The sequence below is a fragment of the Xenopus laevis genome, chromosome 1L (genome assembly GCF_017654675.1).
Source record: "Xenopus laevis strain J_2021 chromosome 1L, Xenopus_laevis_v10.1, whole genome shotgun sequence".
Lineage (NCBI taxonomy): Eukaryota > Metazoa > Chordata > Amphibia > Anura > Pipidae > Xenopus > Xenopus laevis.
The window spans coordinates 76,917,086-76,939,977 of record NC_054371.1 but is presented as its reverse complement, the minus strand read 5'-3'; the positions used below and the strand labels follow the sequence as shown (position 1 = coordinate 76,939,977).

Genomic DNA, 22,892 nt, shown 5'->3' with positions numbered 1-22,892 from the left:
AAAAGCAATAAATGTGTTGCCTTACAGAGCATTTATTTTTTTAGATGGGGTCATTTCATTTGAAAGTTGAAAACAAAATAAGGCAAATCATTCAAAAATTATAAAAAAAAAAAAAAAAAATGAAGGCCAGTAGAAAAGTTGCTTAGATTTAGCCTTTTCATAACATACTAAAAGTTAACTTAACCACCCCTTAACCACCATTTGTGCTGGAGTGCAGCCAGAGTAGACACAGTCATTTAGAATACTGGAAGGGTCTTATCAGTGGCATCAAAGAAATGAGCCAAACACTTTGGATCATCTTCCAATGTTAGCTGCATCAAGACTTTAAAAACATTCCCAAATTGTAAGCCCTCAGCAGCCAACTAAATCATCACATACCCTTGCCCATACAAGGGCCAATCAATCAGTACTACAATTGATTGGACATTTAAAGGAATAGTTCAGTGTGAAAATAAAAACTGTATAAATAGATAGGCTGTGCAAAATAAAAAATGTTTCTAATATAGTTAGTTAGCCAAAAATGTAATATATAAAGGCTGGAGTGAACAGATGTCTAATAAAACAGCCAGAATCCAACTTCCTGCTTTTCAGCTCTATAACTCTGAGCTAGTCAGCGACTTGAAGGGGGGCCACATGGTACATTTCTGTTCAGTGAGTTTGTAATTGATCCTCAGCATTCAGCTCAGATTCAAAAGCAACAGAAATGACCCATGTGGCCCCCCCTCAAGTCTCTGATTGGTTACTGCCTGGTAGCCAGGGTAACCAGTCAGTGTAAACCAAGAGAGCTGAAAAGCAGGAAGTTGGGTTCTGACTGACAAGTTATACATCCAGTCACTCCAGCCTTTATACATTACATTTTTGGCTAACTAACTATATTAGAAACATTTTTTATTTTGCACAGCCTATTTACCCAGTTTTTAATTTTCACACTGAACAATTCCTTTAAGATTTTTTTCACAACTGCAACAGTAGAAAGAGGCTCCACTTCACTTTATCAGTAAACAACCCTCCAGCCACCAGTAACATCTAAAGTCTAAACAGTCCCAATCACCATGTGGACCTTGCCATACATGCCTAGATGCTCCAATATTCTAGCTCAAATCATCAAATCCGGACGCATCTGGCTAGCTTAAAGGGTATCGGTCACCCAAAAAGTTTCCCCCCACCAGGTGTGAGCAAATAGAGCCCATACTCTTGGTTTGGGAAGCAAGTTTTGTTAACGCAAACAATGGCTCAACCACCTGTACCCAGGGCAGCCATTAGAATTCACGGGGCCCCGTGCAACAAAATTTTGAGGGCCCCACCCCAGATCCCTCCCACACCACCGTTAAGACTACCAGGGCCCCCCCTACAACTTAAAAAAAAAAAAAAAACACAATAACACTAGCACCAGGGCACCCCTTACACGTTAAAAAAATAATTGGGGGCCCAGAGAATATTTTTTTTTAAAAAAAAACATTGGTGGCAGGGCCTATAGAGTATTAAAATAAAACATTAGTGGCCAGGGGATTAAAAAAATAAATAAAAATAAAGACACACATTGGTATTCAGTAGAATTGAAGTGGCTTCAGGAATTCAACTTTACCTCCTATTGTGACTTTGGGTCTTTTCAGTGCTTCAGGACTTCAATTTCGGCTATTTTCGGGACTTCCACATTTCGGTTGTTCAGTACTTTGGAAGGGTGACACTGTTCGGGGCTGTCAAGGGGGGCCCAGCTCTTTTCGAAAAGTCCAGCACTGTCAGGCCCCCCTTCAGGCCGGGCCTCTTGTACCCCCCTGATGGCGGCCCTGCCTGGGGGACATAGTTTTGGGGAGACAGGGGTCCACAATATTTTTTACCCTTGAGCCACACTTGGATGTAAAAACTTTGGGGGAGCCACACAAACGAAAAAATTCCTTAGGAGCACAAAAGGACTGATTGGCTAATTGATAGCCCCATGTGGGCTGCTAGCCTGCAGAAGACCCTGCATCTTCATGCCTCCAAAACTCGAGTTTAAACCAGAAATCTCAAAATGGGGACTATGAGGCCACTGGGAGCAGAGAGGAACATTCTGCTCATGAGCCTCTGGTTGGGGATCACTGCCTTTAAGACTAAATCGATAAACAGTGCAAACTATTTTATACTTTATTATATGAAGAATAACCATGTTTGCGGTTACTGTACTCATTTGTTAACCAGTATAAAACCTCTTTTTCCCCCTCAAACAAAAAAAGAAAACAATAGGTAACTGAGAAAATGTGTTTATTTACACAATAAAGCATTTGGATTTTATAACCACTTCATTAAAAAAATAAAAATATATCTTCTTGATTTCATTCTTGACGTAACTGAAGAAGGTGCTCTAATAAATTGTTAGAGATCTCATTTGTTAAGGAAATGCCATGTATCAACTGGAAGAGAAGAAACAACAGCCGTGAGAACTATATAATCTCACCAAAGCGCACTTGAAAAAGCCTAGATTGTTTTAATAGTTGATATTTTGGTAGTTATCGCCTTAATTAAAATCCAGCGCAGACTGTATACATTTGCTCTAGTTTACAGTGCGTACTATGTTTTTACTTTGTCCGCCTCCTCTCTGCGAGAGTGGTAAATATGATCATGTGACTCAAAACACATTAAAATCCATGTGATTGCCTTCATAATATTTCAGAGGTAAGTCAACTAAACAAGTGCACACTTTTATATTCGAACATTTGATGCTGTTTGTACCAGTATACAGTGTTGGACTGGCCTTTTAGGGCTCACCAGAGATGTTGTTATCAAGGGCCCACTTTTACAATATGATGTAGACCAGGTTATATGCATCAAGGATCATAGAGACCAATGGTGGAAATAAGAATGGTCTGATGAGAGCTGTCATTGGTGAAAGCCCAAGGTACTCTGGTAGGTCACGGCAATTGTGCATAGGGACCTTTTGTGGCTCTCCTCTAAGAAGCATAAAAGATAACTAGTAGGGTTGACGGCTTGCCAATGTTAACATTAAAGGATTTTTTCAGTTTGCAAATAAAAACTGGATAAATAGAAAGCCTGTCTAAAATAAAAAATGTTTCTAATATAGTTAGGCAAAAATGTAATGTATAGAGGCTGTATGTCTAACATAATAGCCAGAACACTACTTCCTGCTTTGTGTAGTAACCAATCAGTGATTTGAGGGGGATAGGGTACATGGTTCATAACTGTTGCTTTTGAATTTGAGCTGCATGCCAAGGAACAATTGCAAACTCACTGTTATGGCCCATGTGGCCCCCCCTTACAGTTGCTGACTAACTCAGAGTTAGAGAGCTGAAAAGCAGGAAGTTGTGTTCTGGCTATTATGTTAGACATTCAGTCACTCCAGCCTTTATAGATCACATCTACTTACCCAGTTTTTATTTTAACACTGAACTGTTCCTTTAAGGATTAGCAACACAGGTTGGGAGGCAACTATACAAGGGGATGAAATGGGGAATCTAAACTATAGCTACATTTTCTCTCCTTCTTTGCCTTCTTTAAATATGCTAGTCCTAAATTTCTCAATTTCCTTCCCTTACAATTACATTCATGCTGCTCATACATGTACATATAAAGTGTATGGTTTTTGGAACCTGTATGGTGGTCAGACGTTCCCATGTGATAAAATATCAGTACTTTGTATTGTACCATAAATAGGTCATTGATCAGGCAATTGTGTAGATGCACGGTGTATCAGCAGATGAGCAAGTGAAGAGAAGCTGCAGCTTATTCGGCCGGAACAAAAGAAGAAGAGAAAGTTGACCATATACATCATATTTTATATGTCCTTTCAGCCCATTTAATACAATATGTACGGCTATTTATTGGCAGCAGTCTGTGTGCTATGGTCAATCAAACAAAAGCAATAGCTTCTGTGGGGCTAAAAGTAAACAGTGGACAATGAATACAATGGCACTGTACAGCTTTCTATAAAGCATACACTGTCTAGAACAGAGATGCAGAACTTGTGGAATGACGAGAGTTGTAGATTCTAAACAGCTGCAGGACCATAAACTGCTTTCAGCTGCTGAGGAATCATGGGAGCTTACGTGTCAGACAACAGAGTATGAAATATGATGAAACAAAGCAGTTTCACTGTGTATTCATACACTGCTGAGATGACAAATTTTACTTTGACTTTGAAGCAGCAAGTTATAAGAAGGGATGGGTAGAATTAGGTCAGCTGTTTGTTGCATTTGGCATGGTTACTTACAGTAAAATCTTTATTATACATTTACCACCAACTTGGCAATGGTAGAGTAGGCTTGCGCCACACCAGCACAGAAACAGATGCTCCCTGCAGCCTCGAGACATTTAAAGGGGGAACTATCGAGAAAATGAAAATTTATATATTTTTTGTCTAGAAGATGTATTAGAGCTCACTGTATTAAAATCACCAGAAATCCTGTCTCTCTACATGCAGAATTTATGCAAAAGGCAGTTATTTTGTTAGACTTTGTACTGGAATCGGTTATTTGAGTGAGCACTAAATCATCTGCTAGGAAAGGAAGCCCTAATACAAGATATATTGGATCATTCATCTGACACTCAACACCTGCATGAAGACAGAATGAGAAGAAACAGATGCTGAGAGAGGAAAAGTGAATATAAACTTGATTATTTCAGAAACAATGCAAAACTTTCAATTATAATTAGAAAGCTTCTTATTTTCAGTATGTTGAAGCTTATATTAAATATCCATTTACGGGATAGTTCCCCTTTAAGTCATTTGTTACCCAACTTTTGACAGACATGGGACTCATTTGTACGTTGCTCTCCCCATTCCAATTACAGGTACGGGATCCATTATTTAATGTTTACAGGATTTTCTAGGAGGTTTATGGCATAAAGATCCAAATAACAGAAATCCCCAGGCCCTGAGCATTCCTTATAACAGATTCCATACCTGTATAATAAACATATCATTATGCAATTTTTCTGGCAATATACACCAAAACCATTTCATCTACTTGGTAATAAAAGAAAAAACAAAAACAGCTAAAAGGATTATATTATATACCATCTGAGGAAACTTTATTCGGACTTCCTGGTGAAGGAGCCTGTAAGAAATAAATAAAAATATTAATACTACTTGGGCTACTGTACGCAATGAGCTCATATTTTATTTACAGCAATCAAAAAAAGAAAGCAGTGGTTAGCTATTTTCAGTAGTCTATATAGTAGTCTATATATAGTGCAATGGAAATAGCGTCAATTACGTTTCAGGGGGAAGTTGCTCTGGAAAAACCGTAAAGATGTAAGACCATGTTTTTCCATAGCATTTCCAAGGGGACGCTTCCTTTTACTCCAGGCTTTTGTATAGAGGTATGCAACAGATTATCTTTCCAATGAACACTTCAGAATGATTCCAAACAAAATGCAACTTACAGACTGGACAATGGATGCAGCCTCATCTTCAGGGCAGCAGAAAGGGCTTTCACTCACTGTTACATTTTTACTAAAGGAAAAACATTAAAAACAGGTTGTTAGATTACTGAACACTGCTCACAACACGCTGGTCTCATGTCTGAGGCAAATTAGCAAATCTAGATTATAATTTAACATCTAATTCAGTTTTCAGACAATCGTAATGAACCGGATTTTTAATGAACAGTCCTTCCTGCTACAGTCTACTGGTCCTCCCTCTACCAGAACCATTCCACCCAAACTGCCCCTGCCATATCTAAACCTTAAATGCTCGTGTTAAAGCCACACTGTTGTACTTTGGGCTGATGTTATAAAAGACACTAACCGGTGTAGTAAGGCTTAGTAACCAATCAGCATTCATTGGTCAGTTGCTATGAATTACTGCACCTGGGTAAACGACTATATTATTCTGTATTTTGTTAGCGGTTTATGCTTTAAGTCTGCAGGTACTACTCCGTTCATTCTCAGAGTTTAAGCTCCAGCTCAGACAGGAGGGAATTTGATAGGTTGGAGTTAGTTCAGGGTTTACCCTCCAGCCTATTCAATTCCTAAACCAAATTGCTAATTTCTTAAATTACAGGTATGGGAGCAGTTATCTAAAATACTCAAGGGGCTTTTTAGAGAACCAAGCTTTCCGTAATTTGAATCTCCATACATTAGTCTACTAAAAAAAAATTTTTAAAAATGAAATAAACCCATAGGATTGTTTAGCCTCCAATGTAGATTAATTACATTTTAGTTTGGATCAAGTACAATGTACTCTTTTGTTATTACAGAGAAAAGGGAAATTTGAAAGAAAAAAAAATGAATTATTTGGATAAAATGAGAGTCTATGGGAAATGGCCTGTTATTCAGAGCTTTCAGGATAATGGGTTTCCAGATAAAGGATCCTAGGACTGTACCGGCAGCCTCATGGCATAAACTAGCACTGCAAGTCTGTGACCTCCAATTGGGGGAAAAGAAGGAGGGGAAAAATAAGACAATAAAGTATGAATATAGAGAAAGAGAATTGGATAACAAAAGATAAAGAAAAATAGGAGTGAAGGAGCGTAAAAAAAATAAATAAAGCAAAGGAGAAAAGAGGGCTTGTAGTGGATGATATACCAAAAAAATAAAAAGCAGAAAGGGAGGAGCAGATTAGAGTTAGGAAAGGTGGTTGATTCAGAGGAAAAGGAGGGGTTAGTTTTACAATGAAAAAAACTAATTACAAGCAACTTTTCATTATGAAAAACATTTTCAGTGTATTTTGTAAAAATTAGTTATTCAGTGCTGTATCTCTCTGGCTATTTGTTTTCTTTATACCATAGGTTGACGCCTATGGAAAGTCAGCTGATTAACAGACCTGAAGAATAACTAACTTCTGCTACAGGTATGGGACCTGTTATCCAGAATGCTCGGGACCTGGGGTTTTCCGGATAACGGATTTTTCCATAATTTAAGTCTACTAGAAATTCATTTAAACATTAAATAAACCCAATAGGCTGGTTTTGCTTCCAATAAGGATTAATTACATCTTAGTTGGAATCAAATACAAGCAACTGTTATTATTAGAGAAAAAGGAAATCATTTTTAAAAAATTTGGATTATTTGGATAAAATGGGAGTCTATGGGAGACAGCCATTCCGTAATTCGGAGCTTTCTGGATATCGGGTTTCCGGATAAGGGATCCTATACAAGAATTGGAACCAGAGAACAGAAAGGCATAAACAAATACCACTTTCACTTATAACAAATCAGTTAAGCTTTGGCGTGCTGGCATAGCTAAATCTTTCTTTCTGATGTAACAGTGTGCTGTCAGGCAAGAGGAAGGGCCCACCCAGTGAAAGCAGTATCATCTCCCATCAATCTGTGTAGAATATGCTTGTGCTGCCAGTAGCCTTTATACTGAAAGTGACAGACCCATTGCATTCAATTAATCATATGTATATTATAGGTTCTAAACTCTTCAAATCTGCTTCAGTGAACCAACACTTTTATACTTACAGCAGAAATATAGTAACTGATGCTTCATTGGACCCTAACAATCCACTTTTCTAAATATCTGGTTGCTCTGAGTTTTAGACTTAAATATTGAACATGCTGCTTCACTTTACCTGGATGTGTTAATGCAAAATTAGCCATTTTGCCTATTACTAAGGGCCTTGTTTTGATGCAGAGCTAATAAAAGATTCAACCTTTTTGTGTCACAGTACCATGCTGCTGGTCATCATCTTTCATTTATATGGCGACTGAGGTCAAGGCATGTCGAGGATCAGCCTCTTCCCCCAACAGACATATGGCGGTGAGCCAAGGATGGCCTACATCGCTCACTACCTGGATGTGGCCTTAAAGGGGCTGTTCAACTTTAAATTAATTTGGTATTACGTAGAGAGTGACTGTTTTGTTTTTTTTAATTATTTGTGATTTTTTAATTTTTATTCATAAGCTCTCTAGTCAGCAATCTGTTTGCTAGGGTCCAAACTACTCTAGCAACCATGCATGCATATGAATAAGAGACTGGAATATGAATAAGAGAAGAGTAGAAAGATTAGTTATAAAAAGTAGCAATAACTATACATTTGTAGTCTTACAGAGCAAGTAGTTTTAGATTGGGTCAGTGACCACCATTTGAAAGATTCAGAAGAAAAAAAGGGAATTAAAAAACTATAAAAAAATAATGGAGAAAAACGCTTAGAATTGGCCATTCCAGAACATACTAAAAATTACCTTAAAAGGTGAACCACCCCATTAAGTATAAAAAAGTATAAATAATGCCTGGATAGCGTTCATGTAGTTATTCCCTCAAATGTGCATTAATATTAAAATATAATGTAAAATAAACAGAAGGGTTTAGATTGTAAGGAACGAAAATGTTCAAGTTTTGTTTCGTTTTTTACTACCAAAACACACATTTTTTTTCCTCTCTGCCCTCGCAACTACATTATCTGCTACACATATAATATGCCCTTCTCAACCGGCAGTTTTTGTCACTCTCCAAATCCAACAACTCTAACAGTCCCACAATCCACACTCTGCATACAGAGCTCAGAGTTTATTATTTTGTAAAAGAACACAAAGTTCTTCCAGGTAGGATTTCATGGACTAATGTGGTTTCAACTGAAATTGGTCATAACATATTACACTGCAGCTCATTATCATTTTTAGCAGGAAGAAAAATCCAAATTAGAGAATTATACTAACCACTCTATTTCACCTTTATCAGACTTTTTGTGCAGCATATTTTTCCAGTATTCGTGAGTGGATTTGATCACTTCAACGGCAAAATCCTACAACATTTTGCAAATATTAAAAAAAAAAAAATAATACTTTCAACATGAATATTTAAACACAATTATATATTAAAATAATACCATCCATATGGTATAGTATTCAATTCATTCTGCTTTGAAAGAAAATCCATAAAACAGGACAGAAGCGAGAGCAGGTCAAGAGAAAAAGGTTATATCACAGCCACCAGAAAATAGAGATAGAAGCATCAAGTGCAAAGCTGAAATAATTACTATTAAATTCTCTGAACTCAAGGAAACATATTTGATAATCCAATTATCTTAAAAGAAGACAGTGCTCTTCCAGTTACAGATTCCTGATAGGGGAAATACAATCACGACGCGTCACAGTATCCATGATGTTATAAATTAGCACCTACTTCACCTTGACTGTTACATACTTAAATCCACGGACGATATACAACTGTTTCATATGACCACCATATATAGTGATGTCTGTAATTATTAACCCATACCCATTGCATTCTTTTTTTATCCATAAAATTCATGATCAGAAAAGAATTCTGTGTGCAATTTAAACCATGTATTAAATCATGTATTCTGTTGGGGTCAGGCTGTAAAGCAAGATACATTATCACAGCAAGAGCTGTTTCTATTTATTATCCTATGTTTTCCACTGTCAGTTTAGCAAATGTGAGCTAGTTCTGTTTTTTTTGTGGTCAATAAACAACCTTTAGTCAGTATGCCTCATAGCATTCATGTGCAGAATGGAAGTAAATGATATGTCACTTTTTGTATTACTGATGATTTAATATTACTTCTGAAACAAAGGACAACAATACCTGGCCTTTAAACTCGCCATTAAACCCAAACTGATTTTCAGGCTTCCCATCAGGTACTTTGTAAGTCCTAAGCCAATCAACAGTTGCTTGTAGATAGCCGGGTTTGTGCTTTTTTACATCTTCTATGTCTGAAAGGCAATAAAATGAACATTATCATCAATGTATTTTGCCTTCAAACAATGCAACATATTTGAATCTGATCAGCCTGTGTGCTCTCAAAACACAGTGGAGGTAAACCCAAATATCGAAAGGAAGCATCTCTAGGCTGACCTCAGCTACAGCTCCGCTGTGTGCGACCACACACAGGCTGATTGGATACAAATCAACGGAGTGGGCAGGGAGCAGATCTGCTTCTCTCAGCTTGAAAAAATACAGACAAAGCAGCCAGAGATATCAGCCTGTGTGCTCATAGCCTAAAGGATTTACAATTCAGGTGTATTCTATAGCATATAGTAGTATTGGTAATATACAGTAAATAACACAAACCCTTAACTATTCCTTTAAACATTGCAAATGTTCTCAATCAATGATGTGCAAATATTCTGAGAGTGCAATAGGGGCTGGATACATCAAAAGCAAAGTTTTAGTTTAACTGACAAGAAAATGCAACTTAGCGCTCTATTCTTATAGAATATAACAATATATCAATCATCAGCTATCCTAAACGTCCTAAAAAGCAGCAGCCAACAGGGGTTATATCCCATGTAGTGCCTCCAATATTACTTTGAAATGACAACTTACCATTAAACTTCTCAGCATCAGGGTCGTCAATATTGATTGCTATTACCTTCCAATCGGTCTCGCCTTCATCCACTAGAGCCAGAATCCCCAGAACCTTCACCTGTATAACATCACCCCTTGCACAAACCTTCAGGGTACAAATTACAGAAAAGATTTAGAAAAAGGCATTTCGCGTCCACTTTTTCCAAGACACTTCTATGAAAATGCTATGACAATGATTCATTAGCCAGTTCTCTAATATAAATATTCTTTACAATGCATAATAAAAACAAAAGACAATTCTGATGAAGGCTCAGAGTAATTTAGAATTAGGATTTGTGAAGGAAAGAAGCATTAATTCTATGGAAATCTGATTGTATTTAAAGCAGCAAATAGCTATTTTTGTAAATGTAATGGTGGCTCATTAGAAACACAATGAAGAACACTATTCATGGAGAATAAAGGAATGATTGACAGATTAGAAGCAGCAAAGAACATCTGTGTAGCTGGGGGGTTGCGAGGTGGAAGATTCCTGCAAAATCTGAAAAGAAAGGTATACTTTGCTTGTTTTTACTGGGATGAATACTTCACGGAGAGTCAAAAAGACCTTATAGGGAAAAAAAGCAAACACTACAACAATAAGCATATTGTTCTACATATTTTCCACCTGCAGCTGGAGAAGCACTGGCTGTATATCCTTGACCTATCTTAAACATTGTTAAGTCTTGTATACAGAAACTGCAAATACTTTATGGGGTGACTGAAATCTTTCAGCCTGAATACAGTGCACATCTAACAACACCCCACATTTTATTCATGGCATATTCAGGTGATAAAGCACCTGTGTGTGTTTCTGCCTCACCAGAAAAATAATATTAAAAAAATGTCTGCCTTGAATAAAATAACATGGTTTTCTCTGTATGCATATAAACGTTATAAATATTTATATAAATCTACTTAGGCTATTTTTTTGCTTTAGCATTCTTGGCCACAATAGGGGTTGGGTATATCCATCCCACCTTGAATGTGCACTGAACATAGAATTTACAGTTAATACTGAGATCAGGTGTATCTGAAGGGTAACCACATACCCAACATGATCTGCATTCAGAAAAGGGAACAAATTCACAGTTTTGGGGTTCAGCTGAATCTCAAACGTTATCTTCCATTCAGCTGCTCTTAAATTCAGACTGCCACCCTTCACCTACAAACAATCAATTTTACAAAATGGCCATGCATTTAATGCACATGATGCAAGGTGCGGTGAAAGCATTATGAAGTATATGGGAAGCCAACATTAGTTTTAAATTAGAATTCAACATCTTTTTTCTAGTTTTCTCTGCCAGTATATTTCCCATAGAGGCAGGTAGATAGTTTTAGCCTTTTTCTCCATGTGATTAAATACACAGAGAAATCTCCCTATCTGAAGTTTAAAAAAAAAAAAAAAAAAAAATATATAAAGCATTAAAAGTAAACATCAAACACTAGCCCTTCTGCTTTAATCATACAAAAACTATATTAAGGGAAAATGTTTGTTGCTTTGCATGTAAAAAAGCTAATGAGTGGAGAGGATTTAAAGATCAGTAATGGTGGCCAAACACAGATAAGTGTTATCTGCCAACAAGACTACTCAAAACTGCAGTATATTAGTCCATATACATTGATAAAATGTCTTCCTCTTTGACACTCGATATTGCTCTTCCATTCTTGAGAATCCCAAAAATGTGTAGGAAAGGTAAAAGAACATTCTATTGAAAGAATCAGTTTATCCAAAAGGGCCTTCTGACAAAAGTAGCGAATTCATATCCTCACAATAATAAACATGTTGTAAATGTTTGTTATTTAATTAAAAAACCCCCAAAGCAGAAACTTACTATTACAAAGAGGAACCGAAAGAATGCCATGTTTCTATATTATTCCAATACAATACACTGAACTCTGCACAGCTCAAATAAAAACCTGGCTAAGTAACTGGCAGAGGAAGATGAGGTGCAATACACATGCACACCTAATGGAGATCTTATAGAGCAGAGGAAAGCCAACCTTGGAGCCAATTTCACAGACATCTATTGGATCATTATCACCGCAGCACTTGGTATTATGGTCAATGTGCTTGGGATCTTCCCAGGTCTGCAGAAGCAAATGGAGAACAAGAATACAATGTTATATACAGAAAGTGCAACTGTCCCCAAACAGGTTTGAAAAAAGTGAGCAGAGAACAGTTATCTAACAATGTGTGCAAGAATACACTTTAACATACATGTTTACGGAGCTCATTTTTAGAATAGATTCATGCTGATATTAACAATAACCACTAATATTTGGATTTGAGCATGCCCCAATATACTGTCAAAATACAGAGCTCACAAAATTAGAACGCAATCTCTAAACATCGCTACAGATCTTACCACAACATAAGATCACTTCTTGATGTAAGATCACTTCTTGATGCCATTGGTGCAGTTTTACCCAAAGGGCTAATCAGGAAGTCTCAGTATGTACAGACATCTAACACAAGCACATCCTACGAGCTTGCATGAGGTACAAACAAGAAAATACAATTTTACCTGCGGAAGAGCGCCATAATTCCATATGTAACCTTTGTGAGGAAAAATGTTTGAGACATAGCGAAGCTTCCCTTTTTTCATGTCTTGTTTAATAGGGTTAAGAAGCTCTTTTGTTGCAATCTGAATAGGGAAGCAAAACTGAATGGTATAAAAGAAGCACAACTGAAGTATAATGTTCTTAAAAGCATATTGTGTATTTCTTCTAGCAATTTATAACGTATAGAAAAAGTGTAATGTAGTAAGTTAGGTTGAAAAAAATAAAATAAAAAGAAGACGTCCATAAAGTTCAAACTTTTTAGTCTATATATAACCTGCCTAAACGGCTAGTTTATCCAGAGGAAGGCAAAAACACCCATTTGAAGCACTTCCCATTTGCCATCTTGGAGTCAGGAAGGAATTTTTTCCCTCTGAGGCAATCAGACTAGTCCCAGAATCAACTTGTACTACGAGTTATCTTCCATAACCCTGTATTCCCTCCTTTGCTGAAAAGCCAAATAACCCCTTCTTAAGGTTATCTAATGTATCAGCCTGTATGACCGATTCAGGGAGAGAATTCCACATCTGCACAGCTCTCACTAAATAAGAAATACTTTGCGCTCTATTATTATCTTTACAGTTATTATATAGCAAAGGGAGTACTCAAATAGCGATGGGCGAATTTGTCCCGTTTCGCTTCGCCTAAAAATTTGCTAATTTCCCGCATATTATATAGCAACGGGAGTACTCTTAAATAGCGATGGGCGAATTTGTCCCATTTCGCCTAAAAATTTGCTAATTTCCCAGAAAATGTCGAAAATTTAGCAAAACACATTGAAGACAATGAGCATCAAAATTAGTTACAAGCGCTCCTATTTTGGCCAAATGCATTAAAGTCAATGGGCGTCTGGCATGCGACTGTTCTGACGCGCACCCGATTTTTCATCTGCGAATGTTTGTCAGTCTTGCAAATTTATTCCCCTGCCGGAGAAACGCTTAAATTTGCCGCAAATTAGCGCCTGCCGAATTTATTCTCCCATCACTACTCAAACTAAAAAAAAATAGCAAGAATTACCTCCATTTTAGCATTTGTCCAACGAGGTACCTCTACCACCATGTTAAACACATTCTAATAAAATAAAGAGGGCAAAGGTTAAAGAAAACCCCTTTGGTTCTGCAGTTAGAGGAGTAACTATGCTGAATACTTGGGTTCCATTAAAGGGGTCTCACCATCTGTCACCTTTCACTCCTTTGACCAGTGTTGGACAGGCCTCCTAGGGCCCATCAGAGAACCCAACATTCAGTGCCTACTCTCACAAAATGTGTATGTAGTGCAAAACATTCTTAGCTATGACCCACAAGGGGATTGGTCTGCCTCTGGCTATGTAAGAACAGCACTAGCCTTCCACACATAAGCCTAATTGGAGCTCTCGGCTTCCCTTGAAACAGTAGGAAATGTCATCAGAAAAATATTTCTGTATGCAAAATAAAATGTAAAGGTACAGGGAAATTGCTGTAATTTCCATCTCCATACTTTAGAAGTTGTCTACTAAAAATTTTTTACACATTAACTAAACCCTATAGGATTGCTTTGCCTCCAATGTGGATTCATAAAGCTAAGTTACCATCAAGTACATGGTAATGTTTTATTATTACAGAGAAAACTGAAACCATTTTTTAAAAATGTAATTATTTGAATAAAATAGAGTCTATGGGAGGTCTTCCTGTAATTCGGAGATTTCTAGATAAAGGGTTTCCAGACAAGGGATCCTGTTACTGATGTGCATGTCGAAAAAATTCCACCCGCACCCAACCCTAACCAGCCCCTACACCACCCGTACCTAACCCGGCGCAGCTCCACGTTTATAGAACAGCACCCAGCCCACTATAATGTCATAGAAGGGGAGGGCCATGTAGGTGCAAATCAATAAAAACCACTCACTGGAGGCAGAAGCCGGCAGGGCAGGGAGAGCGGAAGAAAGAGCTCAGCCCGAACCTGCACACAACCCCACAATTGTATGTTGGGCCACACATCACTAGATCCCGTATAGCCTGCACAATCTATTCAGGGAATGGTGATGAATAGGGTAGAAAAAGTGGTGTGCAGGCATCCAGATGAAAAGTGAGCTGGAATTCATAATTCAATTAGATCGGGAGCGAGTCTGTGACGGCGTGCCACTACCGATCACCACGTCAATCCTAGGAAATCCTGCGCGGCCTTCCTAATTTGGAAAACCGCGCAGTCAGTTTTGACCCAGGCAGCCCTTCAAAAAAACAGGCTGTCCGGGTCAAAAGCAGACAGGTGGCAACCCTACCTGAGACCCCCACAAGTTATTAAAAGCCACTGGTGGCCAGAAAAAACATTTGGTTGCCAGGGTCCCCCATAAAGGCTTACTAGATTAGCCAGGTCCGCCGCTGTCAGCGTGCTGCAAGCTTCAGAAGAGAGGGCGGGAAGCTCCGGTTGCCTGCATGAATTTTCTCCTATTCTGTTGTTCTCTGTACCCTTATTGGTCACTGATGTTTAAGTCCTGGTAAAGCTGCAGGGGATTGGATAGGCTGGAGGGGACGTTCCTACTTCATCCATCCAATCCCTGTACAGCTTTACCGGGACTTGTACTTCAGTGACCAATGACGGTACAGAGAACTGAATAGGAGAAAAATCATGCAGGCACCGGAGCTTCCCGTCCTCTCTTCTGAAGCTTGCAGCACACTGACAGCGGGGGGGGGGGGGGGGGGCTAATCAAGCAAGTGCAGCATGGCTGGGCCCCCCTAAGACACAAAAACCCGGGGGGGGGGGGCCGGGAACAATTGTCCCCCCCTGATGGCAGCCCTGCCCGTTGGTAGCAGTGTAGGAGTGTACTTGCCCAGTCTGATACACAATGGTTGGCCAAATTTCAACCTGAGACCACCAAACCGGTGGTCAACCTCCACATCACTAGATGTTAGGTTAAAACTGGTCAGGCCTAGACTATTCACTACCAAATTTGGGCCAAAATGAATTAGCATATGAAATATCCTCTGCAAACAGAGGCCTTAGGGAATGGAGAAGAATTAATCTGCCTTCTGTCCATTCACATAGAGGACACAATGGCCAGTTTATTTTTTTTCAGGGAGGGGAGTTGCACTGCAAAGAATCTTATCTCCTGCCTGAACTAAAAAATCCAATAAACTCGTAGGCCAGAGAATGCACAGCTTCATGACCTGCCATGCTTTTCAACAGCCAAAAGAGGGGTTAATATGCCTAGGCTTTAAATAGTCTAAGTACTGTATAACATTATAGATTTTCAGGATTAAACATGGTGTGCAACAAGGAGGTCACTATTAGTTGCTACACAGTGCTGCAAGTATTGAAGAGAGCATGGAGGGAAGGCACACACAATCATTATGGCTGACCACAAGTGCTAATGATTGCCATTATATGTAGGAAGCACATTAGTGCCAGACTCTAGAGAACAGAAATGCTTAAGTGTACCTTATCCCAATTAGTCTTTGATTTCTTCGCTGGCACATCACTGTCCTGCATAAACAGAAAGTTATATTAAGGTCATTTGATAGGAGGCATGGAACCGATATAATTAACCTAGCCATGAAAACAGCACGTGGCCCTTTAGTATTGCAGGCTTTTTTTCTACAGCTCACTGCATTTTCCAGGTCATGTTATGATTTTTTCTTTTACATGATCACTTCTCACCAAACCGGAGGCATTCTAACATAGAAAGCTTGAATATAAAGCAGCCTAGATATTGCTGCAGAATAGAAAAAAAAGAACTGTATTCAAAAAGGAGTGCTAAATTATTGGTTGTTATTATTAGCTTCCCATTTTACAAGTAAAACTGGCCATATACAGCAAGATGGGACCTTTGGCAAGATAGTTTATACTATGGGCCACATTGGGCTAATCTTTGGCCCTTTAACCAATGGTCAAATCATAATCCTAGTTTTTAACCAGATAAATCAGTCAGGCAGGCTATGGGGAAACCTTTATACACAAGCCAATTAGCTGCCAGCTCGGTCTGCAGTTACACAACTATAGATTTAAAGTAAATGCAATTTTTTTCTTTAAATATGGGTTGTTTTTATCCTTTGCCCATTGGGTTACATGCAGCCTAAAATGATCAAAAATGTATTGGAATAAATACCCTGAAGTTTGCCCACATCTAGGAACTAATAGCAACTAATTGGATGCAATTACTTGACAAGTAAATGATTTACCCCAAAATCTGTGGTCCTGGCATGTTTTTTTGAATCCAGTAAGTCCAAATAAGCTTAAGTAGCTTCTTCATATAGGACAATAGGTCACCCTGTTTTATAGCTCTTTGGAACATGACACGCACTGATAAATAATCACTGAGCAAATCCACAGTAAGTATAAGGCAGTTGTACTTAATGGCACCAATCAAAACAGTTCAATCACACAACTGGTCTAAATTTATATATATACCTGTTCAGCTCTTGCATGCAGAGGGATGTCATGAAAAGGTGAAATGAATTTGCCATCTGTATTCTCTGCAAATCACAAATGAGAAAAACATATATATACAAGACAATATAACAACATAAAACATACAGAAGACATGTTAATAAAACAATTGACAAAATAGTGCCAAAGGCTAAATTTTGACACTACCACAGTGTATTAAGTCCAATAGAAAAAACAAAAATCATGAAGAGGAGGATATACTAACAGTTCACTAATAAATCAATCATTTAAAAGGTGCAATTAAAGACCAAGCAGATATGGAAATGTAGTAATTGTATTAATACTTAAAATGTTATCCCTTTTTACTGGGTCAATTAATTAAAACCTGGCCGGACAGGAAATTAGTAATGAATCAATAAAAATGCATAAATATTAAATAACATTAAAATTGGTGGTCACTTATTTATAAATCATAATTACAAACAATTTCTTAAATATTACCTTTTGGAGTAGGTAACAGCTGGGTAGACCCCACCCCTCAAACTCCAACTGAAGTTTATGTAGGGCAAAGTTTTGATGTGAGTTATAGTTCTCCAAAATGTTCAATATCCACACTCTCTTAGAGAATATAAGATAAAGTGAGAGGTACTTCTCCTAAAGCGGATCTCAGAATGTTGCTGTATACAGGGGATGTGTCCCTCCACAGCCCTTCTTTTTCCACACACGTGTCCCCCCCCCCAAAAAAAGGATAACATTTTAAGTATTAATAAAATTACTACATTACCATAGCAACTTGGTCTTTAATTGCACCTTTTAAATTATTGATTTTATTATTGTTATCTTCAAAAGGACCTTGGGGATTAAAGGTGTTTCAAGGACTAGTTGGAGAAAGTATTTTCCCTTTAATGCCACATCACTTTTCAATATACTCAACAGTTCACCCCAGTCTATAGGTGCATGTATATAGAAAAACCGCAAAAAGTTAAAAGATAGTTAAAATTACAAGTACATTTATTAGGACATTACAAGTGGAGGCCTAACACGTTTCGTGCCTGCTGGGGCACATACTCATAGGTTAGACCAGCCTATAAGTAAGTGCCCCAACAGGCAAGGAATGCGTTTGGCCTCCACTTGTAATGTCTTAATAAAAAAAGAATGGCCTGCATAGCAACTTGTTCTTATTCTTTCCATTACAAACATACTGGGGGATCACTTACGAAGAATTAGGCAAAACATTTTTTGCCTAAATTATAAGTGGTAAAAGTTGATATTGGCATAAATAATGATGTGCCGGTTGTCAGCAGCGTTCACCCTTCATCAAGAGAACTCAGAATGACAAGCAGTTGATTAATTCTTTGGAACAAGCTAATTGTATATAGCAGGAAAGGAATTCAATAATTGTATATAGCGGGAATGGAATTGAATTCACTGCATGGTTTACGGATTATGTTTTTTGCAGATTCATTCAAATCGCATAACATATAATGTTATATGCTATACATGCACACAAACACGTGACCTCACCAGGACACTGTACTTCCTAATGTAAAGGGCAATGACAAAGTCAAAAAACAGAAGCAAAGTTTACAGAAAGCTGAAGTCAGGAAGTCATTCTCCAATTAAATTTTGTGAAATGCGCCAGTAAATGTTAACGAGACAGTAATGCTTACAAGCAATTTTTGCTATCAGGAACTTTTCAATAGTCAATTGTAACCACATATTAAACTGCAGGAGTATCCGAAAGAGGAAAGTGGCTTTCCCCCCAAATTACACTCGATTGGGCCAGAAAGTCACTACCCCTAAACTTCTCTAAAGTGGCCAGCCCCACAGTTTGGGAACCACAGCTTTTTAAACCACAGTTTTTTTACAAAAAAAACCTACTGCTATCCCCAACAGGAATATGGGATATATTAAACTGCACCTTTGGTTGGGGATAACATTTTTATCCAACAGGTGCCCTTTAAGTGAGGTCAGCAAGAGAAGACTATATATATTAAAGTATAGATTTTTAATTAAAAAAAAAAAAAAGATAAACCCAACATGCAAGAACTCTGTTTGAGTCTGTTTGCCTGTATTTGTACAGTGGTAAATGTGCTGTGAATGGCACACATTACTACAAGACAGATGAACTTTGATTTTTTTTACATAATCCCAAAATATATTGAATTTTTCCAAGTACTGATATTTTACATTACATGGGCGCTAGTCCTACAGGAATCGTACATAGTACAGCATCAATTTTACACCTTTGCATGTACACTCCTCCACCATGGCATCTATACCTGCCCCATTAATTTCCCCAAAAGGTTTATCATTGATTGAGGTAGCAGTAGCATCACAGAAACTATCAATCAGAAGCAAATGTGCCCTTACAACCAGGGCCAGCCTAAAGGTGGCCATACACGGGCCGATAAAAGCTGCCGACAGACCGTGTCGGCAGCTTATTGGCCCGTGTATGGGGGCCCCCCGACGGGCTTCCCCGATCGAGATCTGGCCGAAAGTCGGCCAGATCTCGATCGGATGGGATTAAAAATCCCGTCGGATCGCGGCCGCATCTGTTCGTTGATGCGGTCCCGCGATCCGACCGCCCGTTTGGTGAACGCTAGGATCCGATCGTTGGGCCCTAGGGCCCACGATCGGATCAGCCTGATATTGCCCACCTCAAGGTGGGCATATCGGAGGGAGATCCGCTCGTTTGGCGACATCGCCAAACGAGCGGATCTATCCGTGTATGGCCACCTTAAGATCCAAAGTTATCGTCGTACCAAATGAAGGTTCATACGATTTTCGGACCATGTGTGTGTCCCGACATTTTCCGTGCCATGGCTATAGGTCATTCAGTCGATCGGACAGGTTATTTTTTTCATATTTTTAGAGTGCCAACAATTGTTAAAAGATTTATATTGGCTAACGATAAGATCTCTGCATGTATTGCCTATATGAATAGATCGGTAGGTGACGGTCACTGCTATTTGTCAGACACAACTGCCATACGATTGCGGTCTGTCAATTAATGGCCAGATCGTGGTCTAATTTGATATTTTTCCTACTTATTTTAATCTTAATTTGTAATGGTGGATGGGAAACAAATAAAATCTGCACATCTATGGTCACTGTCTATATATTTATACTCTGGCTATACCTAAAATGTAAAAGCACTGCTAAGTCTCCACAATAGCTGTGGAATTTATTTATATAGCTCTGCGCCACTTTTAAGACTACAGCGATGTTAAAGTAAGTTCGCATTAATTACGCACAATTTCCGCCATGTGTTATATTCTATAGTTTACTATACAGTCCAATGAATAGCTGCGGCAGTGGTGGAATCATGAGTTGGCAATGGTGATGACCTTGAACCCGTGGGATAGTAACACAGGGAAACAGTCCGCACTGAAGTTACCTGTAACCTGCTAAATCAATATCTTCACCTACAGCATTAGCAGCTACCTTCCCAGACTTCCCTCCCCCTCTGGACGGTGGTACAGCCCGACAGTACACTGCAGTCATAACACTGCCAGTTCCATTCTCAACCTGCAAGGGGTAGGTCGTTTTCCTACAAACCCAGAAAGTGATGCTGCGCTACTTACTGAAAAACAGCCTATATTCAGCGGTATTCGGCCGCCCCCTTTCCTCTACGCTGTAGCCTTGCATGCTCACCCAGCGGGAAGCCACAAGCCTTCCGGAGCAGTGCGTCAAGGTAGCTCGGCTAAGCCTGAGGGAGCCACGGCACAGTGACAGCATGTTCACGTTATATGCCCTGCCCTCCCGTGCGGCCTAGGCTGCTGTAACAGCGTCTGCCTCGCTCTGATCCTACACTGCCATCTACACGCTGTATCACAGCACGGCACTGTTGCCTTTAGAAGATGGCCGCTGCTGGGAGGCATAACCTATGGCCATAGAAAATGGCTGACCCGACACGGGTCGTAGTAGCATGTATCAATGCTGCCGCCTTGTATTTGCACATGAACATTGTTGTTGTTGCCTTCGACCTATAGACAGACTAGTTGTCACTTGCTTTACAATCCTTGGTGTTTAGGAAGGGAATTCGTGGGAATCACTTATAGTTGTACAATACCTTTACCTCTGGCAATGGGTACAAATACATATGTTTTTTCAAACCCGTTGGCCAAATATAAGTTGGATAATAAAGAAGCCACCCCTACAAGTTGAGAAAAAAAAACATTGGTGGCTAGGACCCCCTACAGGTAAAAAAAAATAGCCCAGGGGTTTAAATGAGAAACAAACCCTTACTAAAAAAAACATACCCCCACCCTTTGGGTTGCCACCTTTTCTGGAAAAAAATACCGGCCTTCCTATATATTTATCTTTTTTCCCTATTTATAACATTGTGATCAGCTATCATTTCCTTCCCTACATAGACCCCTTCCCTCCTGGCCCCCGGGCAAATGCAACTAACTCCTTTGTGCAGATTCTGTCCAGGCACAATTTTCTTCACTTTGGCAATCTTCAAAATGAGACCGGCGCATGCGACGAAACTCAAGAAAATTCTTAAAGCACTGGTCTCGTTCCAAAGATTGCTGAAGATGGCGCCCGTGAACTCCGCTGGACAGAATCTGCATGGATGAGTCAGTAAAGAGTTAGGGGCATTTGCCTGGGAGGGGCAGCTAGGCTGGGAGGGAGTGGGGTTGGGTTTTTTTATTAAGGGTTTGTTTCTCTTTTAAAAGAAAAAAAAAGACCATTGGTGTTCAGTGGAACTTACCTTTCTTCTTCCTCGGCTCCTTTTGCAGGCTTCGGGTACTTAGACGTTGATTTCTACTTCAACAGTGGCTTCGGTGACTCAAGGGGGGCCCGGCTAATCGAAGAAATGCAGCATGGCCAGGCCCCGTTAACGTATAGAAGCCACTGGGTCTGGGGCAATTGTCCCCCTGATGGCGGCAATGCTGATAGGACCTGTTAACATTCTGATGCAGTCATGGAGGTATCAGTTAGGGAGGCCATCTCCCTAACTTTTTTTTTTTTTTTTGCCCATTTTATAGCCACACCCCCTAAATACCACATCCTTTTTAAAAAAATTGGCAGGTTATGGAAAGTTTGAACACATTTCTGGGGGTTTTAGGGTCAGGTTTTATATGATATTACAATTTTTATCTGTCTGTGTAAGGAATAATACATAACTTCCCAACATTTAAAAAAACAGAAATAGGGACAAAAAGATCTGCGGTATGGCGTTTTTTTTAGGATCACGCCGATTTTATAGCCACACCTCCTAAATACCACATCCTTTTCACAAAATTTGGCAGGTTATGGAAAGTTTGAACACATTTCTGGGGGTTTTAGGGTCAGGTTTTATGTTATTACAGTTTTGCTAATGAAGATGAATTTCCCTTTAAGCTGCAAATCACAATTTTTCCCAAGAAACGGGTCAGATTAGCCCATCACTACTGCTTATCTAAAAAGTTTCAAATGTATCTTTGCTTATCTTAAATAGTTACAAATATATCTAAGTGCACCTGCTGAGTATGCTAGGCTTTCTGTCAAAAGCTTCTTATTTAATCTTTTTATGGCTGTTCAGTGCAGGAGATTCAATATAGACGAGAACAGCACCTTCTTAATGTAATAAAAAGGCCTTTATTCAAACATGGCACAGACCAATGGTAGCAAAGTTTCAAGCCATCTCTGGCTCTTTATCAGGAGATCAAAGAGAAAGTCTGGACATTTCAGTAACAATCCAGGACTGCAGGCTGGGCTGTAAAAATTGGGA

General features: G+C 38.9%; 1 protein-coding gene across 3 annotated transcripts; it reads right to left on the bottom strand.

The window, feature by feature from the left end:
- Window positions 1–2,224: 2,224 nt before the first annotated feature.
- Window positions 2,225–21,025, bottom strand: ppa1.L (pyrophosphatase (inorganic) 1 L homeolog). 3 transcript variants are annotated; one of them, XM_018250197.1, is made up of 12 exons: window positions 20,758–21,025; window positions 17,192–17,256; window positions 16,223–16,267; window positions 13,826–13,879; window positions 12,775–12,894; window positions 12,251–12,337; window positions 10,229–10,355; window positions 9,488–9,615; window positions 8,599–8,684; window positions 5,380–5,449; window positions 5,012–5,051; window positions 2,225–2,390 (listed from the first exon to the last, which is right to left on the bottom strand). In XM_018250197.1, the coding sequence occupies exons 1-12, from the start codon at window positions 20,909–20,911 to the stop codon at window positions 2,362–2,364; spliced, it is 1,005 nt and encodes a 334-aa protein (XP_018105686.1). In that variant the 5' UTR covers window positions 20,912–21,025; the 3' UTR covers window positions 2,225–2,361. The 3 variants fall into 3 exon arrangements, 2 of the variants coding, with proteins under 2 accessions (XP_018105686.1, XP_041446521.1); XM_041590587.1 differs by having other exon boundaries at window positions 12,775–12,912; window positions 20,758–21,015; XR_005967034.1 differs by having other exon boundaries at window positions 2,324–2,390; window positions 8,612–8,684; window positions 12,775–12,912; window positions 20,758–21,016.
- Between the last annotated feature and the right edge of the window lie 1,867 nt (window positions 21,026–22,892).